The following is a 22,246-nucleotide window of genomic DNA, read 5'->3' on the forward strand; positions in this document are numbered from 1 at the left end:
CTGTATGTAACTTATGCCACTGACATTTCTAGCAGGAAAACAAATCCTATAATATTTTCCTATGCTAGGAAAAAGTGATTACTGTAACATGGTAAGTTATGTTTCAATGTAGTATATATATGTATTTTTTTTTATGCGTTTGTTTTTGCTTCCTTATGTTTTATGCCACTATTTATATTGGTCTGATGTGTGTTCATGTATTGCTTGGGTAACACGTTTAGCAGCCGCTTCTCACATTTCTGGAAGTGTTACCATACTGAACCACACTAGCCCAATGAGCGGGCGAATTCAGTTCCCCTTCCCTTTAGTTTTATTCCGCCCCTGACTTTCCTTCTTGCCTGTTTAGAAATATGTCTTTATCCTCCAGATTTACTGATCTCCTGCATTGTTGTAAGATCTCTCTTAATGCAACCTTCCACTAGTGCGATATCGGCACTTTTCATCCAATTCCAAGCTTTCGGAATAAAGAATTGGATGAAAAGTGTCATAGAGCATGTCATTTGCCTCCTGTGCTACTGAGATAGTAGGCGCAGATTGTCATGAGAGTTTATCGGATCCTGCAGCCACAATTGGGATTGCTTTTGATATATCATATGCAAAAGGACCACATACAATGTATCGTATGCGGTCCAGCCGCCTGGCAGCTGCTGGGTAAGTTGGCGGGGTATTGCATGCGATACCTCGCACTATCGGATGGGGGCCTTTACACATCTCCTGTCACTGTCTTTAGCTCCTTGTAGCATCACATTGTAAAGAAGGGGTAATACAGAAAAAAAATGTCTTCAAGACATGGCAAAATTACATCTGGCATCCCGGCAGTAAGGATTCCGTCCCTGAATCCTCAACAATGTCCTCCAAAAACCAGTTTGATTCTCTCATTTTCTAAATCCCTCATCCTATTAAATTTCACTCCAAGAGTCTCTTGTTATCTGTAAAGCTGTGTACACACGGTGCCATATATTGCTCAGTGTCCCGTTTTCATCAGCGACCAGAGATGGAAAAGGTGACTCTGCCGGAGGAGCAGCAGAAGGAAATAGCTGATTTCAGGAGCAAGCTCCTGCAACCAGCAACCATTAGGGGGCTGAACACGGGAGCGTGCACCCGGCAATTTATTGCTGCAGCACAAACAAATCACTGGCAATATGGTCACTCAGCGACCATATTGACAGCGATATGTGCTAAAATTGCACCATGTGTACACAGCTTTAGACTCACTTCCCATGTGCCTCAAGCTCACCTAGAACATGCTGTCTCAGGATTGAGATCAGTCAGTGCATCCAAATATTTATCTCAAAGGTATGGAGACTGAGTGCCAGCACTTGGGATGCTGATGGTGAATATGACTGATCTGCTAGGTAAGTATTCTAACCCTCTTCCACCACCCCCTAACTGTAACCTTCTATATCTGCAGCCTAACCCTAACCACCACCCTGTACTGCATAAAGCAGGTCACCAATGACCTGCTGTCAGTCAAATCCAAAGGTCACTTCTCCCTGCTTATCCTTTTGGACTTATCTGCTGCCTTTGACACTGTGGATCACCCTCTCCTCCTCCTCCACCACACACTCCAAAACATTGGCCTCCCTGGCACGGTCTTCAACTGGTTTTCCTCTTACCTCTCCAACCGTTCCTTCTCAGTCTCTGTCTCTGGCTCCACCTCACCACCTTCCATCCTTCCAGTCGGGGTCCCTCAGGGTTCCGTCCTTGGCCCCCTTATGTTCTCCCTGTACACCTCTTCTCTGGGTGTACTCATTAACTCCTTTGGCTTCCATTATCACCTCTATGCTGATGACACCCAAATCTACCTATCCTCTCCTGATCTGTCCCCCACTGTTTTCTCTCAGGTTTCCATCCTGCCTCTCCGCTATCTCCTCCTGGATGTCTGAGCAATTTCTAAAGCTGAATATGGACAAAACCAAACTTATAATCTTTCCCCCACCCAGAGCTATGCCCCCTACTAATATCTCTATCACTGTTAACAACACTATCATCTCCCCAGTTCCCCAACTCCGCTGCCTGGGTGTCACTCTCGACTTCTCCCTCTCCTTTGCACCCCACATCTAAGCCCTGGCCCATTCTTGCCGGTTCCAGTTACGCAACATTGCTTGCATCAGGCCCTTTCTCTCACAGAGTGCAACTAAGCTTATCATCCACTCACTGGTCATCTCACGGCTTGACTACTGTAATGCTCTCCTCACCGGCCTCGCTGGATCCCAACTGGCTCCTCTCCAATCTGTCCTCAACTCTGCAGCCAGGCTTATCTTCCTCTCCTGCCGCTCTAATTCTGCCACTCCCCTTCAACAAAATCTGCACTGGCTCCCATTCCCCTACAGAATCCTCTTCAAACACCTCACACTCACACTCACATACAGGGCCATCTCTAATTCCATTGCTCCATATATCTCTAACTTCATCTCCATTCATACACCCTCCCACCCTCTACGGTCGGCTGACGACTGTCGTCTCTCCTCCACCCTGATCACTGCTTCCCATGCTAGAGTACAGGACTTTGCCCGTGCTGCCCCCTTCAGTGGAACGCATTCCCTCGCTCCATTAGACTCACCCCGACCTTGCAAAGCTTCAAACGGGCACTGAAAACTCACCTATTCATCAAAGCGTACCCTTCCACTGCATAAACTAGTCCTGCATAAACTAGCTGGTTCTTCGACCCCTTGCCTGTTTACATCCTGCTATCTAGCCACCACCCACTGTCTGTCTCCCCTTCCTACTAGATTGTAAGCTCTTCTGAGCAGGGCCCTCTTCCCTCCTGTTGTCAAAGCCCACTTCTCTTCGCATTTCACTCACAGCTCTCCTATACTCAAACACTCAGTGACCATCTTCGTCCGCATACTCATCTCCATCATTGGCCTCAAGCCTCTTATAGTATGTTGATTGAGTCCCCACGGTACTTATGTAATATCTGGGCTCCCATTTTTCTTATGAGACCGCGTCCCCTCGCGGGGCACGCTGCGCTCGCCACACTATATAAAATCAACTCCATGCGTTGGATAGTAGTGGTATGAAAAAATGGGGTGCATTTAACATGGGAGCCCAGATAATACATAAGTACCGTCCTCACTACTTATATTTAAGCTGTAATGTGTATTGAAACGTGGCGCTCTTTATTTGTACTCTATTTTTGTTCCTTTGTACGGCGCTGCAAAACACTTGTGGCACCTTATAAATAAAATTATAATAATAATAATAAAAAAAGCTAACACACAATCACCTCCTACAGTCTATCCCTAATCAGCCCCAGCATACTTATGTTTGGGATGCCAACAGTCAGGATTCCTGCTTCGGTATTGTGAGCAGTGTTGATGTCTTCAGTGTAGAGGTTCCAGCGTCTGTTTTCTGAACACATCGGATCTCAAGGCAGACACACATGACACGCAGGAGTTCTCAGAAAAAAAAGTCCTGGAAGTCTGTGCATATGCGTTAGACTGTGCGCACTCTAGTGCTCAGACTGTACAGGGCTAGCGGCAGAGAGGTGGGGGCCCGGGTGGTGGAGGCTGCACACTGTGGGCCTTATTCTGGTTGGCGCGGCCGGGCCGTACGCGTACGTCCCGGGATTTTTTATGATCTGCGCATGCGTACATTCGCCAATGCGCAGGCGCGACCACTCACCAACGCTTACGGACGGGTCTCTACGTGCGAAAAAACCTGTACGCGAGTGTACGGTATTGGGGGCGGCATAGGGGCGTGTTGAGGGGAGCGGCCAAAATAATGAGGGAAAATGGGCGTAAATATGGGCGTACACGGGGGTGTGCACCAAAAATGAGCGGTGCTACTACCGCACGATCGACTAAGGCACCGTTCATTTCAGGCACAAAACAGGCGGCCGCCAACCGCCATCTCAAACCACCCCTACAGATACCGCATGCCAGCGTGCGCCTGAGTTTGCTAATTAACGCTGATTCCTACTCAAACACATACACCTGAATGTAATAAGCAATGCTGCAGTCTATTAAGTCCAAACCATGATTTCACTACCTGCAAGCCACACACAGCACTCAAACACATTGGAAGCTTATCTTTCTATACTTCTCGACATTTAAAGGTTTGTTTAATTTAAGGTAAGAATCTTTTGAAGACCTGCTTATATATGCTAAGGTAGCTATTTGCTAAACAGTTAGACACATTCACTACATGCTTTCATAGACTTTACACAGTAGCACACTCAATCTACACAAGTCGACATGTGTCAACGTGTTCACTCTAATACAAACATAGGTTTTGTATTTAGGATACAATAACATAAACCACATCTAACACCTACAAAGGATGTTTCAGCAATGTTTGAAGCCCATGACCACTCTTTTGCACACAATCTTTGTATAGTACCCAAAATACAGAACTCTACCACTATCTCATCTGCTATGAATTGGATTTGACTACACTCTGGATGTAAGATGCCACCAATCACATTATTGCACTCACATCTCTCTAACAAAGGATTCCTACATCTGCTTATGATACTGTCAAATCATATATATGTAAAAACTTATACATGTTTGTTCACAAGCAATTTTATCATGTTTGGCCCATTCACACATCTTTTTTTAGGGAGGACACATATGCATTCCTACACAAATTTACCTTTTCACCCTTGTTTGTCTGCCTCACCCACTCCATGAGGAAAGCATTGTTCTGGACCTGCTTTTACCTACTACTGTAGGAGCTACCTCACCTGCACACAAACTGCTTTCTCACCTATTAAGTTGCTCTGCACATGTGCTGACACAAACTAATTAGCAGGGAAAAGTTGGATAGGAACATGGGAATGGCCATGGAGAGGGTTACACATGGGAAACTTCGACCACACTTCAACAAATGTTCAAAAATACCCTGGTCAGTAAGTACACATAAATCTAGTATTTGTTTCACACAAGAAATTACACATACAACAATTTTGATTTAATTGGTAAAAGAAATTTATTTGCTGTTCAGCATCACAGCTTAAAGTGTGAACACTTTAATGTCAGAAATCAAATAAACAAATAAAATAGACACAAAAATAAAAAAACAGCCAGAACAAGAGGTTGCATATCTCCAAACATGTGTTACCCTGCAAATGCAATGGTGAAAGAAATGGGGACACCAGAATACATACTGCAACAACCAGGGTGAATACTAAGCAAGATACACACCACCAAAAATTTATCCTGCATTTGTAGAGGTCAAAATAAGAACTTTAATGCCCATGGCACACAAATGGATAGATGGCCAACTCAGGAAGTGGATGTCCAGTGCAATTTAAACATTTGGGGTCCAACCACAGAGGAAGTGAACCAGGTCTCATTATTTGGGCCCTTTTCTCCCCCTTTTAGATGGGGCCTTGGGGACAGGGGCCTTTGGGTCAGGTAGCTTGCGGCGTCTTCCCCTAGTGGACACAGGAGGGTCAGCAGAGGTGGAAGGTTGGGGAGCAGCTTGGGGTGGGGCAGCAGATGGGGGATTGTCCCTTAGGGACCTGGCGGTGGGCAGCAGCTCCGCAAGAATGACATTCAGGCGGCTGAGGTGTTGGCCAATGTTTTGCATGCCAGCCGCCAGAGTGTCATTAATGCGGTTGAAGGCCTCACACTGCTGCCTGTTTGTGGCCTTCCAATCCTCCAAAAATTCCCCAATCTGCTGCTGACGGAGCGCAGCATCCACCCCTTGCTGCTAGATCCTCTCCAGCGTCACCATCATGCTCTCTTCCCATGTCTCCTGTGGCTGGGGCTGGGGGTGTCTTCTTGGTGGAGGCTGGACCACTCGCTCCACCTGTGGCTCTGCAGAGGAAGATGCTGCCGGTACATCCTGGGTTTCTGCTTCTGCTAGGATAATAATTGAAAACAATGTCACCATCACATACGCACTAAAAAATCTCTTTCAAAATACAATGCATTACTGTGACTTACCATCAAAAGCAGCATCAAAGACCTCCGCCGGGAGCTCACTGTCCATATTGGAGATCCCCCTGACCTCGGCCACATCAATGACGTCCAAGGCGTCCTGCTCCAGGGGGGTATACTCCAAATGATCGGGCATAGGACCTCTCCCGGTGGACATGCTGTGGTTGTACCGGTCAGTCATCTTCCTCTTCATTGCCGTTTTGAAGTCAGTCCACCTACAAGTTTAAAAATACAAATATCACCATGAGATATGTGCACCACTGTGCTACGTGTAGGGTTACCACCTAGTCCCTTTAATTCCGGACACATGTTACTTACACAGGTTCTGTGGCAGTTTAAAATTAGGTGAAGTGGAGTCTTGAAGTCAGCCAGCCACAGAACCTGTGTAATTAATATGTGTCCGGAATTAAAGGGACTAGGTGGTACCCCTAGCTACGTGACATTTCCTAGTGTGGGTGATCTTATGTTTTTTAGCCATATGTGTCCCACACACACATTCATGTCTCCATTACGAGGCATTTCAGTGTCTCATCACATTCATTAGGCCACTAAATGCACATACATACATCACTATGCAGAAATGACATCATCCATGGCCAAATTATGCACCTCCACCTGTTGTGAAACTACACATTCCACCATAGCTTGACAATGTGGTTATTATGGAGTAATTTTACTATGGGATGGCATACTGGGATGTGTAGTTTCTCACCAGCTACATGTGCACAGTTTGCTCATTCTTGTTTTAGTAGCATCATATGGAACATGTTACAACAACTCTTTCAAAAACACACTTTTTCTTGTCCCATCACATACTTCACATGAGCAGAACTGTGCCCATAACCTCACATCACACCAATGGTGCATGTTTCATATATCAATGTGGGTTATTAGACATGGTTGTGTTCACATGTGACATTGAAGTGTAGCACTATCTACAAACACACCTTTCTATTATTCTCAAAACATACATGTAACATATGTAAACACATATGACATTATCAGGGGGACAAACACCAGGGCTATTTTTCAGCAGGCTCCAGCAGCAACTGAGGCCCTTATTCTAGGTCACTCTTTCTGAGCACATATTTCTTAGATGGTCAAAACCATGTGCACTGCAGGTGAGGCAGGTGTAAAACCCCACCCAAATCTGATTATCTCTGCACAAGTAACACCTGCCTCACCTGCAGTGCACATGATTTTGTCCATCTAAGAAATATTTTGTCTGAGTGAACTAGAATAAGGGCCTCAGTTCCTGCTGGAGCCTGCTGAAAAATAGCCCTGACAAACACACTAACCTTTTCTTCACCGCTAGCCAATCTCTGACCACTGGTGACACCTGGTTCACTTCCTCTGTGATCTTGTCCCAAAGCATTCTCCTTGCACTGGCACCCGGCTTCCTGGTTGCCAATTCTATCCATTCGCGTGCCCTGGGCACTAAGATTCTTAATTCGGCCTCTACAAATGCAGGGTTTCTCTTTCTGGTGGTGGCATCCTGCTCAGTCCTCACCCTCGATGTTGCAGCCTGTTTTCTGGTGGCCCCAGTTCTCTCACCATGCACCTGCTGGGTCACACCTGTTTGGAGAGATGCAACCTCTTGTTCTGGCTGGTTGCTTGGCCCTTGTGGAGCTGGTGGAGGTTGAACAGGGCCTGTTAGTGAGGGGCCCGCTTGGTCTGGCAGGCTACCTCTCTCTTGAGCCCTCCTTCTCCGCTCCTGTTCCCTCTTCTGTAACGCTTGAAGCAGGGATTCTGCTTGTGCTCTCTGCAGAGCGTCCTCAGCTGCGGAATCGTCAGAACTAGACATGTTTGCAGCAATTCTGGCCTGCATCTGACTGAATATTTATATGTTAATCTCCCGCCATGAACAAGGGGGCGTATATTTTTTTCCGCAATGGACTTGCTAATTTACGCCGATATTTCCCGCCGATAATTGCCGCTTAAATTACGCAGGTCTCCACGCACCTGATCAATCACCTGTATATGCACATACACAGGTTGTGGAGCATTGTGTTCTGCATCGTGAAATGTGTGCACCTGTCATTCCAATGATGAGTGTTGTCAGCTGGTATCTGTTGGAGTTCGTGTATGCTTTGTGAGTCACATTTCAAAACATCACGTTATAATGCTTTCCTTACATATGTAATGAGTCTGAAATTGTCATACACCAACATGTTGCATTGTGCCCCTTTAAGCAGCGTATTTATAAGTAGACGCTTGCGTGTATTATATTTCGCACACTGTATATACAGTACGTATCTCCATGGAAAACGGTGTATTGTGCCCCCCTTTAAGCAGCGTATTTATAAGTAGACGCTTGCGTGTATTATATTTCGCACACTGTATATATACAGTACGTCTCTCCATGGAAAACGGTGTATTGTGCCCCCCTTTAAGCAGCGTATTTATAAGTAGACGCTTGCGTGTATTATATTTCGCACCCTGTATATATACAGTACGTCTCTCCATGGAAAACGGTGTATTGTGCCCCCCTTTAAGCAGCGTATTTATAAGTAGACGCTTGCGTGTATTATTTTTCGCACACTGTATATACAGTTCCTCTCTATACATTGAATGCATGCTGTTGGTTTTGGTCTGTGTATATCGGAACGGTCCGCGTAAGTTTCTATTCGCATCCAGTTTGTTAATGTAAGAAGGATTAATAAAGTTAATACCAAACAAACAATTTTTTAGACCAATCAGCAAGCACCAAAATGATATATGTACCTGCAATTATTAACTGCGCCATTGGCACTATGACTTCAACCAGGGCTAGGCCGTTTTCGACCCAGGAGCTGTTGACCTTGGTTGAGGTCATGGACCGTCACCTGGGGCCCAGGGGCCCATATGTCAGCAATATGGACAAGCGGCGGGCGTATACTGCTGCCCGCCGCCTAATATACTCGACGACCGGCGTCCGCAGAAGCCTGGGGCAAGTTGAGCGGCGCTGGTCTGACTTGCGCCGGCGGCAGCCAGTGTTGCTCTGCACACTTCGCCGCCATATTGCCCGATGTAAGTTTTTATTACTAGTATGTCTGCGTTTTTTTGCAAATGTTTTATGTACTTTTTATAAATATGTTCCTGAGTATGTGGGTGTATATGGGGTGTATAGGGGGTGTATAGGGGGTGTATAGGGGGTGTATAGGGGGTGTATAGGGGGGGGTTTAAGTAGTTGCTCAGTTTTTGGGTGTAGCATATCAATTAGTTTGCATGATAAATGTCTGAAATATAACAGCAATGATAATTTGGAAGGTTATGAGCATGACTAATGTGAATTTTTCTTTCCCCCTTTTTTATGCAACCCAATCTTCGATTTCTATGTCATCAACATGAACATTTCAGCACGGGCAAGGGCACGCATGGAAGCCCGGGAGCAGGCAGCCCAGGAGCAGGCAGCCCTGGAGCAGCCAGACGAGGAGGAGGAAGAGGAGAAGGAGGAAGAGGAGGAGGAGGAAGAGGAGGAGGAAGAGGAGAAGGAGGAAGAGGAGGAGGAAGAAGAGGAGGAGGAAGAGGAGGAGGAGGAAGAGGAGGCAGAGACAATGGCTCAAGCTGGGGCCCACACAATTTCCCCATCCCCTTCCCCCACCCCCTCCCCAACCCCCACCCCCACCCCCTCCCCAACCCCCACCCCCTCCCCAACCTTCACCCCCTCCCCAACCCCCACCCCCTCCCCAACCCCCACTCCCTCCCCAACCCCCACCCCCTCCCCCTCCCCAACCCCCACCCCCTCCCCAACCCATTTCCAACCCCCCTACACCTCTCCACCACCCACCCCCAAACCTCTCCAATCCCCACTCACACCCACTACCTCTATCCAAATTCCCATCCCATCCCCCTTGCTCCTGACCCCCCCAACCACCGCACAGCCAACCAGCGGCGACCAGGATGGCTCAAGTAGCCGTAAGTAAATAATGTGTCTAATGTTTACCTACACATTTCTACACATAAACAATCACAACAACCACATATGTGTATCCAACATCAACATTAGTTGCAACATATCACTGCAGGGCGACCATGAGGTGTGTCCTGTCCTTCTCCAGGAACAAGGGTCCCCTTGGTGGTTTTTTTGAGTGTGGCCATGCCTCACCCCTTGAATAATTGACATAACAGTACATCCAATGAGATATCCGACATTAGTGGTGTGGTAGTAATGTGGCTCCAGGTGTTGGGTAACTCCAGTTCCCAGCATGATGTGCAACATAAATGTAGAGATTGTTTTGTTAATAGTGTGTGAGGCCATGCGGATGCATGCTTTACAAACATAGCTGTAGGCCTATAATTTGTACAGCAATGTCCTAAATTTAAAATAGTAAGGAGTGCTTAAGCCACAACAATGTCATAACCCTTAAATAGCACAGCCTAATTGTGAGGTTAGAGGACAGTCCCCCAAAACCAAACTACCAATTGGGTCTCAGCATACATACATTCAAGAAGGAGTAATTTAATTAATGTTATTTACTATGTACAGTATGTGTGTGTTAACATATTATTTTTTAGTACTGTGTTTACAGCAGACCCATCTTCAATGTAGTTTCAAAATGTAGTTTCAAAATGTATGTGGCCTTCACACATAACTCTGAACTTTTTATTATGTACAAATACAACAAACATTTGTGTATGTTATATATTAATTTTTTGTTTTATCCCTTCATTACAGACACTGAACAGCAGCAGGAGGAGGTGGCAGCCCTGATGCGGGAGATCGTCCTGACTCTCCTGTATCTCCAAATACTTTTTGGCCTACTGGAGGCCCGCATTTAATTTATTTTTATCCCCCCCCCCCCCCTTATTGTTTTTGTTAGAAATAAAAGTTTCTATTGTGTTCTAAATTGCCTGTGTTTTTAATAATAAATATGTTAGAGGGCTTGTAAGGGTAGGTACATACAGATGTGTAATGTAAGTTATATTTGTAATTTGAGGTGAGGGGTAATGATTGATGTGTGAATGTGTGTGTTTTTGAGTAATATCACACATAGTGAAAATGCATGAATGTTTAATGTTGTTCGATTAAAACATCACACATAACATCAGGGTAGGTATACATGTTACACATTTTGGACAAACTAATTATGGACATAATTTAGTACATATACAGAAACACCAACATAACTTGATTTAAAAGTAACAGCAATATGGGGACACATAGATAGTGATTAAAATGCCACATTAGAACATAACAAATATACATGTAATGAGGGTTAAAATGTAGTTTTATTAGGGTCTTTATTAAGGTAGACAATTGAGTTAATAGAAAACAATAATTGAATAACAAATAGATTAATTAATCAATTGTCAGAATTGTAGTTGAAAGGCAAGATTTGCAGGTCCATATATGTGAAGGGTATGCCAGCGTACACGGACGTACGCTCACTCTCACGAGCGGTGACATAAGCTGAGTTTTCCATTGAAAACAATAGGGAGCCGTCCGTGCAAGCTGGCGTACGCTCAGATCTCCGCAAGAAGTCGGTGGGAAGACGGACGAAAGACGTCCGCGTACGTTGCCGTACGCTCAGTTGTACGCCAGTTGTCGGAGTGTAAGGGCTGGGCCGGCCGCGTACGTTGCCGTACGCTCAGTTGTACGCCACTCCCCTTCTACGTTGTTACTGCCCGTACGTAAGCGGCTGATTTGTGGGTGGACTTAACCCCAACGGCCGCGTACGGCTAGCGTACGTTAATAGTGAACGTACGCACGTTTGGCCGCACCGATCAGAATAAGGCCCTGTGTATCACCTTATATTACTCAGATGGCACATTACACGTATCAGAAGATTACATAAGTATGCATTATTTTAACTTTTCCCCCCTCAAATTAGTCTGTAATGTTAGTTAAGGTCAGTTATGTTGCATCAGTGTATACATTCTCAAAGCAGACACAATTGTTTTAGGTACCATCTAATAAAAGGTTGTTTGGTGCATATCATAAGGTGGATAGATAAAGTTCACATTACAGATATCTCAGAACTCAGAGAAATCCTGTATCACCCCACATTAGTCAGTGGACGTATAGCATATGTCTGATGGTGCTCTATCATCTTTATATCACCTCTAATTGCTTAATGAGTCCATCTCATGTAGGGGTAATTCAGACCTGCTCGCTAGGCTGCATATATTCACTGCCTAATGATCAGGGAAACATCGCCCCCCCACTGACCGAATCCTGCAACACAATCAGATGTGTATGATTTACACACCCGCTCGAATGCGGCCGCACAGAGGAAAAATCATCCAATGGTCGCTCCCCATCCAATGATCTTTCCTCCCTTCACAGATAAAAGTAAGACTATACTTACTTTTATCCTGCACGGAGATTGGCCAATTTGGGGCCTGCGTTTGCAGGGGTACTCCCAGCATTTGTTTCGGCATGCACACCGTTTTTTTTGTGAGCACGCTCATAAAACACTGGAGGGACCCCTGCGACCACCCCCAGCCTGTCCCTCATTAAGCAAACGCACCTGCAAGTGTATAACTCACTGCAGACATTTGCTCTGGGGGCGTACACATGCGTAGGAGTGACTATGCGCATGCACACTGCCCCACCATCGGGGACGGGCCGAATTCAGACCTATGCGAACAGGTCTGAATCGGCTCCATACTACAGTTGATGAGGTTGAAAAAAAGACACCAGTCCATCAAGTCTAACCTACAGTATACAGATCTCCTGCAGTCCCTACCTTCTGTTTGTAAATGACCTAGATGGAGCAACCACCAATTTGTTTCAATCCAGAAACCCCTACAACCCTAGGTGGCAGTCCTGTTTCTCTCTGGGTCAACTACTACGCTTTAACTAACGGGTGTAACCCTGGATACTGTTTTTCGCTAAAAGTTTGTCTAACCTTTTATTAAACATATCAATTGAGTCTACCATCGCAGCCTTCCCTGGCAGTGTGTTCCATATCTTAACTGCCCCTAAGTTGGGTACACACTGGGCATATATCTTATGTGTATGGTCAATATTGTTAACAATGCGCGTGGCCGCAAGTTATTAAGAACCCCACCCTGTCGTTTGTACGTGCAGCTCAATCTGACAATATCACCATCGAATGCATGTTTGGAGCGGGGGCTGGGTAACGTCACTGATTGATATTGTGAATAATATCGGTCAGTGTGTATGCATTCATTCTCCTCCGGCAGAACTATATCGGCGTCCGCGGGAACCGGCTAGTGACGGGTGGCGCTTACCTAGCGAACCGATCTGAATCAGCTCCATACATACTTGCCTACCTGACCCTCTCCATGCGGGAGAAAATGCTCTGTTCCTGGACTTCCCTGGTAATGTATGATTGCCATCACATGTGGGGAGCTAGGTAAAGGTGTTTCACCACAGGTGATGGCAATCATACGTTACCAGGGAAGTACAGGAACAGAGCATTTTCTCTTGCATGGAGAGGGTCAGGTAGGCAAGTATGGCTCCATAGTGTGTGCATTCACTGTATGTCAGTAATGGGATGCGAAAGGAAGCTCATCTATGCTTACCAACACATCAAGAACCCAACTCGGTACTTGTGTATTTTGGCGGCGCCCATCGCATCGCATACCATAACGCATACGATGGTATGCGATGCGACGCGATATCGTTCGATAGTGCACGATGGCATACAATTTTGAAATTGTACATGGCATACAATGCCATACGATGCGATTAAACATTGTATAAGCACCCTAATGGGTGCTTATACAATGTGAGGCACCCAAATGGGTGCTTACAATGTTAAATGCACCCCCACGCCACCCCCCCACTATAAACGTGAACCCGAAGCGTGGCGAGCGCAGCGAGCCCACGAGGGGCGGCGGTACGCGTCCTACGACCTTTTCATACCCCCACTATCCACGTCGGCGTGGAGTTGAGAATAGAATAGTGTGGCGAGCGCAGCGAGCCACCGAGCCCGAAGCGTGGCGAGCGGACGCGGATACCTGTGAAGCCCGCGAAGGGACGCGTTTACCTGTGAAGGTATCCGCGTCCCCTCGCGGGGCTCGCTGCGCTCGCCACGCTTCGGGCTCGGTGGCTCGCTGCGCTCGCCACACTATTCTATTCTCAACTCCACGCCGACGTGGATAGTGGGGGTATGAAAAGGTCGTAGGACGCGTACCGCCGCCGCTCGCCACGCTTCGGGTTCACGTTTATAGTGGGGGGGTGGCGTGGGGGTGCATTTAACATTGTAAGCACCCATTTGAGTGCTCAAAAGCACCCTTTAGGGTGCTTATACGATTTTTGGTCGTATAGGGGGTCAAAATCGCGTCGCATCGCATCGTATGCCATCGGGCGCATGGCATGCGATGCGATCTGTTCGTCGTACGACGGACATCGGGGGCGCCGCCAAAATACACAAGTACCCCCAACTCTTATGGGAGCAGTTAGCCCAGGTGAGATGGAACCAATATGTACCATGTCAAATTGGTTGCTACAGACAATGTGCCTAGCTCATGACGTAGAAGCATATCTGCAAACTTTTGACTGTGGCAAAAAGGGCTAGGAGGTCTATGAAGGTCCTTCACACTTGCCACTACATTTTTTTTTTTACTATTATATGTTTAGGGAGAAACGGGGGCTGCATGGAAGTTCCCAGTCCTTACTCCACATGTGTAATCAGTGAATTCCTTTTCTGTTGCTGGTGGGTTGTACTTTTTTTGGCACTCTGCAGCTCCAGCTAGTGGCAGACTTTTATATTACATTGTCCATTGACTCCCATAGAGCCAGAAGTATCACAGGAGCACTATTCTTAACATCCCATCCCCCACGAACCTGGCCAGGGAATGCTATAGGTAGGTTTGTTGGAGTTCCCAGATGACCGTACACATGTTTTGTATCTACCGGCCACCTGAAATGGGAGCTAGTCCCCCCCCAAAAAAATTTTTATTTAAGGTGCAGTGTGCGACTACCATGTAATAGCAATCTTTAACATTCATTAACCATAATAAAATCAATAACCCCTTAATTTTAACCTTTTCACCCCAGAACGTCCCTCCTCTATTTCTTACCCCCTTATATTTATTGGGTGCCAGACGACTGCCCGAGAGGGGGGATCCTGACGGTCAGTATCCCAACGTCAGAATCCCGACTGTCGGTGCTCAAGAGGGGGATCCCGACGGACAGGGGCTATTCTCCCTTGTGGGATCCACGACCCACATATAGGGAGAATAGAACCTTTGTCAAGTGAAGCGAGTCACTGAGCCAGCAGCATGGTGAGTGCAGCGAGCCTGCAAGGGGCTTCTTTGTGCTCACCTCCCTGTCAGAGCACCGGCAGTCGGGATTCCGACATCGGGATACTGACAGTCGGGATCCTCCTTTTGGACTGCCATACCACAACCATATTTATTTACTGTCCTCAACTATACCTTTCAACAACCTGCCTTCCACCTTTCCAACGGAATTGTTGCTAGGTCAGAGTATCTTTTCTGTTTTATGTTGTCATGCTGCTTCTACTGCAACCAATAAGAGCCCCAATGTTGCAGACATGACAAGCAAACCAAACTAATTAGAACTGTGTTTGATGCCTCTATTGCTGTGTTGTATGTCAGGGTGTTTGGAGGAGGCAGGACAACAAAGAGGAGGACTGGAGTACCAAGGCCGGAGGTGGTACAATAGGGGAGGAGCCTTTGAGGAGCTGCAGTTGATCATCATAAAGGTGAGGCCAGCCACTGGGACCATCATGGACTCTGGATTAGGAGGAGGCTGTGCATTATACCATGGGGATTCACAGAGAATATAATGTGCGGTCCTTCAGATGACTGCACATCACTCCACCCTTTTTGTGTAAAATGGCATCGCTCTCATGTTTGGGGGGAGGGACAAGCTGTTCCTTTTATCCATTAAAATGGTGACACTTGGGCAGGTTCTGCGCTACTGATCGCATATGTGATCAGTTGTGAATTTATGTAATCAGTAGTGAATTAGGCCCAGAATATCGATTTGGATCTCCTGAGGAGATCCGAACCTAGCACCAGTTCAGAGCTTATGGCAATTTTACTTTTGGATTTAAAATCAGAATTTTGAATTTGGTTTGCAAAAAATACATGACGATTTTTATACATTTCCAAGAAGTCCAACCCCCAAAATTAGGATTTTGAATCCGAATTTCTAACCGAAATACTTGAGGGAGGTTTTGAAAAACCAAGAATTTGAAGGTGAATCTGTATCCAAAACTGAGCACATCTTTAGAAAAATTTGCCTTTAGTTTTGAATTAGTGCATTTATAACCAATATATTAATGACAAATGAAGGTGTTTTTCTGATTTTGACTTATACTAAATATTAAAGACATGTTTAGCCCATTGAAGATTACATTTTTTTTTTATTTCAATGTATTTGATTTGACATAATGAAAGCACAAAACGACAGCACATGCAGTAAACTAATACGCAAACCATAATGCCCTAAAAGTAAGGTGTCTCCTCATTTCATCTGGGTGTGGATTGATATGTCTACTCTGTCTAGGTAGACAGTCTATAGGTCAACATTCATTAGGTCAAAACCGAAAAGGTTCACATGCATTAGGTTGACGCAGACAAAAGGCCGACGCGCAATTGGTCAACAGGGTCAAAAGGTCAACGTGGAAAAGGTTGACACACAGAAATGTTGACATTAGTTTGCATTTTTGTGTCAATGTCGACATTAACCCCCTATTAGTGTAACTTGCACCCTCGCATGGCATGCTGCGCTTGCCATGCATTGGACTTGGTGCCTCGCTCGGCTCAATGAACTATTCCCAGTTGTAGTTCATGTGGGTGGTAATGTATGGGAAAAGGTCGGCAAAAAAAAATACAAATATGGTGAAAAACGAATGATGATATTTTCATGTGTCGACCATTGTCCCTTTTTATGTGTCCTTTTGGTGTTGACCAATTGACTGTCTATCTAGACACTGTAGACTTTTCAACTGCTTCCGATTTTATTTGCAGTGGCAAATTTCAGAGTAATAAAAACAATGTAACAATACAGACTGCTACACACAACTTTGAAGTATTTAAAGGAAAACATAATAAATATTATACTGTACCATGTACACACATTTTAATAAAGAAAATAAAACATCCTGTACATACTGCATGAAAGTACACATTGGGCAGTATTCAATGCGGCCAGTGAGGACGTTAAACAACAAGGATCGCCAAAAACAAGCGACCCCCGAGCCAGCCGCTCACCATATTCAGCATTCCAGGGGAATCTTCGCTGTCAGGGGACAGCGAGGATTCTCCCAAACGGCGAGGTTCACGGCTGATGCAGGGCAGTAGGGGGGGGTTCCGAGTACCCAGAAACCCCCCAGGAGTCTAACGGCCATTGTCTGAAAGCTGAGGGTCCCCTCTTTCCAAGAGTACAAGAATTTTTAAAATCGGACCTTGGAAACCGGAGATATCTGACTTCAAAGCAGTGGTCCCCATCCAAGCCTGTTAATTGCTTTTCCCAGTCAGATATTTCAGCTTCTGTCTGACTTAGAGTTTTTCTGAGGGTATATTACAAAAGCTGGGACTCTCCCCCTTTGATGGACACTAGTAGCTTGTCTCCACTGTTCCCAGAACCAGAGATATCGGCCTTCCATCAGCTGGTTACTAGTCCAGCTCCACACACCTGGTATGTAGTTTTATATACTCGTTGGCAGATTACTCTGCCTCCTGAACTCTGATCCCCTAGTCCCCAGTACCATTTGGTAAAATCTAAGAAATCTATTTCCGGGAACTGGAGATATCTGCAGTCAAGCAAGCTGTCCTCCCACCAGAAAATTATGAATAATAAGCCCACTCCACTATACACTCCTCCTCTGTGTATTAAACATCCCCTACCACCCTGGAAGTTATGTATCAGGGCCCCTTCATTCAGCCCAATGCCCCCTTCTCCCACTCCATCTCACATCATCTGTGCAGTAAAGGGGTAATTAGTGGAAATTACTGATCCAGGCCCTACATGCTGAGCGGTTGATATAATACCCCCTACCACCCGCGGGACATCAAAACATATACTGGGTCACCTAAGTGTCCATCTCCGTACTTTGCTCCACCCCTCTGGAAACCCCCTTCTGAAAATCCTGCGTTTGCCCCTGCAGGGAGCCCGCTGCATTTAGCCACGAGCCTTGCTGTTTTGGCAGCAGCACATGCCGTTTCCACGTCGCTGTAAAACCCAGCAAGGTGGAAACGGCATGTGCAGGGGGGATCAGTAGAATACTGACCGTGCGAGCTGTGACAGCGAGCAGTCAGCACTGCTCTATGTCATAGCTCCCAAAAAGCATTGAATACTGTACATTGACAACATACACAAAACAGACATCCCCGAGACTCTTACAAATTAATTTTTATAAAACATTCTAGAAACTTGAAAAAATAAAATTTAAAATAATGAACCCAGAAATAATGTATCTTTATGTTCACGCATTCCCTTCATGTCTGTCGGTCTGAATCTGTTTCTGTGAAGCTCCTCGCAGCTCTTCATCCAGTTGTATTAACTGCTGAAGGAACCCTGTGTTCGGGCAAACCCAGCGGTTCTCCTGCACCTTGCGGATGGCTTGTGTCAGCGAAAGTTGATGATGAATCATTAGGTAAGCGAGGACCAGAGTTGCTGACCTGCTGATGCCAACAACACAATGGACCAGCACCCTGGCTGGGAGAGAGCACATTGTGGTGTCACAAACTGCACACTATCACATTGTCACTTGTAATAAAACAATTTACGGTGACAGATCGAATATACAGAGCACAGTAAGCATAAGTGACAGCAGTCGCATACATTCATTGGCAGAGACAGGATTTCAAGATTTATCCCAGGATATTTCCAAACATCCAAATATTTCTAGGTATCAATACTGACCCATTACATAAAACCTTATCATGTGTATGACAAGCATTTCCTAGAAACTGTTCTGTGGACTTTACAGGATAGTATTCATAGATAATAAAAATACTGTTCTAAAACTCACTAAATCTGACATTATGGGGACTGTAGTGCCCCCAGGGGCCACTATTCAGTGTCACACATGAAGTGATTAGAAGAACCAGTGATGTTGAAACATCACAGAGATACTTGTGATGAGAAAGGAACTTGGGCAGGCAGCATCCTCATCGTCATTCTGTAAAGAGACAGCCTAAATACTGTACTAAGGAGCAGCTTTATAGTGAGTCATTCAGATGTCTTATTGGTTGCTATTGATTAGTGGCTATTTAATAGTGACAGTTTTAGGGAAATATGGGCCTGGTTTATGTTTGGATGGAATCGCCCAGACGCAAGGAAGTGGCTGCTATTAATAATATAACATTTTATGTATAAGGGGCTGCGTCACAAGGGGGACACTGCGCTGTACATACAGATGTAGAGCCTCTCAGCCAGCTGAGGGATGAATGATTGTAGATAGTATGGAACTCGAACTACACGTCTACAATACTCACACAAGACAGAACACCTCCATGTGATTGCATTATCAGCACCCATAACTAAAACAGTTTCTCTCCATACAAAGCAAAATCGGAAAGAACTGACTCTGAATATGAGATATATAAAGATGTGTCACGCAGTTCCCGCATGCTCTGTTTGCTAAAATCTTGTATTTGCGTCCGTGGAAACAGATGTGTCTGACTCAGCATTAGCCCTGTGTAAGATTCTCATTACGATTGATTGTTATATTATTTGTAGATGTTAGCATGACAATGCCAGGTGCAAGTACAAGACGCATAGCAAAGGTTTTTTTTTTTACTTTACCTCCAGGTGTGTTCAATGCTTTATAAATAAATTCTGATGCGGAATAGAAATATTTGCTCATGTCGAAGTCCGGCAAATCACTGGCCGATATTCCATGATATGTGACGGTAGTACCATAATAATCAGAGCTGCCATCAGAATGTCTCTGCCCATGTGCAGCATTCAGCACGTGTGTGATGCCCATTTTCCACAGCTCAAATCTGTTGTTGGCAGTGCTCCTGTGGGAACAAAGCAATATACTGTAAGTTTTGATCAGCAAAAGCAGAAACTCTTCAGTCCTTTAATGGGAGGAAGATACATTTAGACTTGCTACTTCATTACAGTGTCATCTAATAGATGGAATTACAATTAGGTTATTAGTGCACATGTTGATCAAATTGTATAGTTACTGTACATTTCATTTAGATGACAACTGGGAAACTGATATTTAACCTGGGTCCATAGTAGATGATCTGTTGCCTGTTCCAGCTGATCGGAGCAACATAACGGGTACATTGTGTAGTGTGTCCCCATGATATACATGCTCCCACAGGTCGATAGCGATGGGGGAGGGGCAGGGGCGAATTTACGGGTGAGGGCGCTCCTAGGCACAACAGTAAAGGCCGCCCCGCCCTTTGCCTAATTTGAGTCATCCTTAATGATATTGAGTGTACACACCTAAACCTTTTATTTTTAACTATCGCCCAGAAGGGCCCTTTTGAGCGATATATTTTAAACTCTCTGTGTATAAGGCTTGAGAATTTTGCAGTGTCAAAAATCCCATAGGTAAGTGCAACTGCTGATGCCTAGGAATGAGGCTGGTCTGGCAATGATGATGGACCATAACAACGAAAGAGCAGTAAACATTGACCACATTTTTTTAGGGATCTTTACAAACACAGATAATAACATTATGGGTCTAGTTCACTCTTAGAGGCAAATTCCTTCTCAGATGGACAAAACCATGTGCATTGCAGGGGGGTAGATGTAACATGTGCAGAGAGAATTAGATTTGGGTGAGTTATTTTGTTTCTGTGCAGGGTAAATAATGGCTGCTTTATTTTTACACTGAAATATAGATTCTCACTTTGAAGTAAAACCCCACCCAAATCTAACTCTCTCTGCACAAGTAACATCTACCCCACCTGCAGTGCACATGGTTTTGGCCATTTGAGAAGGAATTTGAGTGAACTAGAATAAGGCCCTATGTTTTCTATAAACAGCTAATAGAAGATAGATAGTAAATAGATAGGGTACGGGTCACAGGGTCGACCACTATAGCTTGAGAGTCACTAAGTTGAAACATTAAATAGATCGACATGGTCATAGATATGGAAAGTTAGACATAAAAGAGTTTGACATGAGTTTTTCATGTTTTGTGTGTCTATGTCGACTTAAGTCGACATGGACACCGTATGTATAACCCGTCTCCTCGCATGGCTCCTTATGCTTCGGGCACGGTGCCTCGCTACACTATTATATCATCACTTTATGCCCACTTAGATAGTACAGTATGAAAATCCACCTTTTAAAAATAAAAACCTCGGAAAACTAATGTTGACCTTTTTTATGTCAACCTTTCGACCTAATGCTGTTGTCGACCTAATGACTATGTCAACCTAACGCATACCGACCTATTTATTTATCCCAATTGATATATTTTGGTTAGGTATAGAATAGTATCTATGTTTCTTTTGCTTATTAATATTAATCAGAAAATGATTACATGTAAGCACCAACATACAGCTCCTTAAACTAGGTTCCAGACAAACTGAGTCTCTGTCATTTCCTGTCTTGTTATTGACAACATTGTGAAGTGTGCAGGGTGGCGTGGTAAGAACCTGAAATGTGTAGAACTACAGCATGTTCCAGCTATGTATGCAGTGTTTTATGTGTATAAGATGTTTTTATTTTCAAAAGATGGGACCATACTGTAAAATATATACGTCATTTCAGTGTTACATTTCTGTGTTCCCTTTAACTTAATGAACCTGAAGTATCGTATTGTTCTGCAAAGTGGAGTATAATTATCAAAGAGTGTTTTTTTTTTCTTTTTTGTTAAGAAGATTTACTGTACGTCACAGAGTAGCAGCTTACAGATACTCACAGATCTCCTAAGAAGAGGTTAGGCCAGACTTCATCTACGTGACGAGTGGACGCACGTCTGCTCTCCAAGAGGTTCTGCAGTTCTGCTACTGTAGGATAAATATCTGTCTGCAACTCCTCTTCCTCGGACAGTGTTCTGCATCTCTCTGCTTTCCCCGCCATAACATTACATGCAGGAAATGAAATTAGGGCTGGTGGAAACTACGTGAGGCAGTTAGACTGTGATTGCATGTGACAGGTGACAAGTCTGGTTTTCTGAGATGTTAAAGAGGCACACCAAAACACAAGCAAACATGTTTCATTGCATTCTCTAAATTGCATGTTTGTAATGACTATGAGTTCATAAGAAATAAATGCACAATGGAAATAACTCGATTTTAAGTGAATGTCTCTTTTATGTTTTTTTTTTTTTTTTCAAATACGGTTTTATTTTCGATTTAAATTTGAGAGAATATTTAAACCCTGTCTGTGCTTGTTTGTACGCATGCTGCAGACCGCAAACTGCAGTGGAGCAGAAGATTTAACAAAAGATCCATATCATGGAGCTCATGGGATCTTAAGAAAAATCTTTGGTAAAGATGTGCGCTTGCCT

The 22,246-nt window shown here is 44.8% G+C and overlaps 1 protein-coding gene across 1 annotated transcript; it reads right to left on the reverse strand.

Moving 5' to 3' along the window:
• Positions 1-16,117: 16,117 nt before the first annotated feature.
• Positions 16,118-21,962, reverse strand: LOC146007688 (dual specificity protein phosphatase 13A-like). The gene is made up of 3 exons (XM_083146221.1): positions 21,656-21,962; positions 19,570-19,787; positions 16,118-18,477 (listed from the first exon to the last, which is right to left on the reverse strand). Exons 1-3 carry the CDS (start codon positions 21,814-21,816, stop codon positions 18,245-18,247), a joined length of 612 nt encoding a protein of 203 aa, XP_083002347.1. The 5' UTR covers positions 21,817-21,962; the 3' UTR covers positions 16,118-18,244.
• Between the last annotated feature and the right edge of the window lie 284 nt (positions 21,963-22,246).

This window comes from Crinia signifera, chromosome 6 (genome assembly GCF_055691185.1).
Source record: "Crinia signifera chromosome 6, ASM5569118v1, whole genome shotgun sequence".
Lineage (NCBI taxonomy): Eukaryota > Metazoa > Chordata > Amphibia > Anura > Myobatrachidae > Crinia > Crinia signifera.

What these genes read in the sequence shown, in the direction of transcription:
- LOC146007688 (XM_083146221.1), bottom strand. Translation starts at nt 21,816, where the DNA reads ATGGCGGGGAAAGCAGAGAGATGCAGAACACTGTCCGAGGAAGAGGAG. An exon ending in AACCTCTTCTTAGGAGATCT is followed by an intron (nt 19,788 to 21,655) that starts GTGAGTATCTGT and finishes TTGTTCCCACAG; the next exon opens with GAGCACTGCCAACAACAGAT. An exon ending in AGCATTGAACACACCTGGAG is followed by an intron (nt 18,478 to 19,569) that starts GTAAAGTAAAAA and finishes GCTCTCTCCCAG; the next exon opens with CCAGGGTGCTGGTCCATTGT.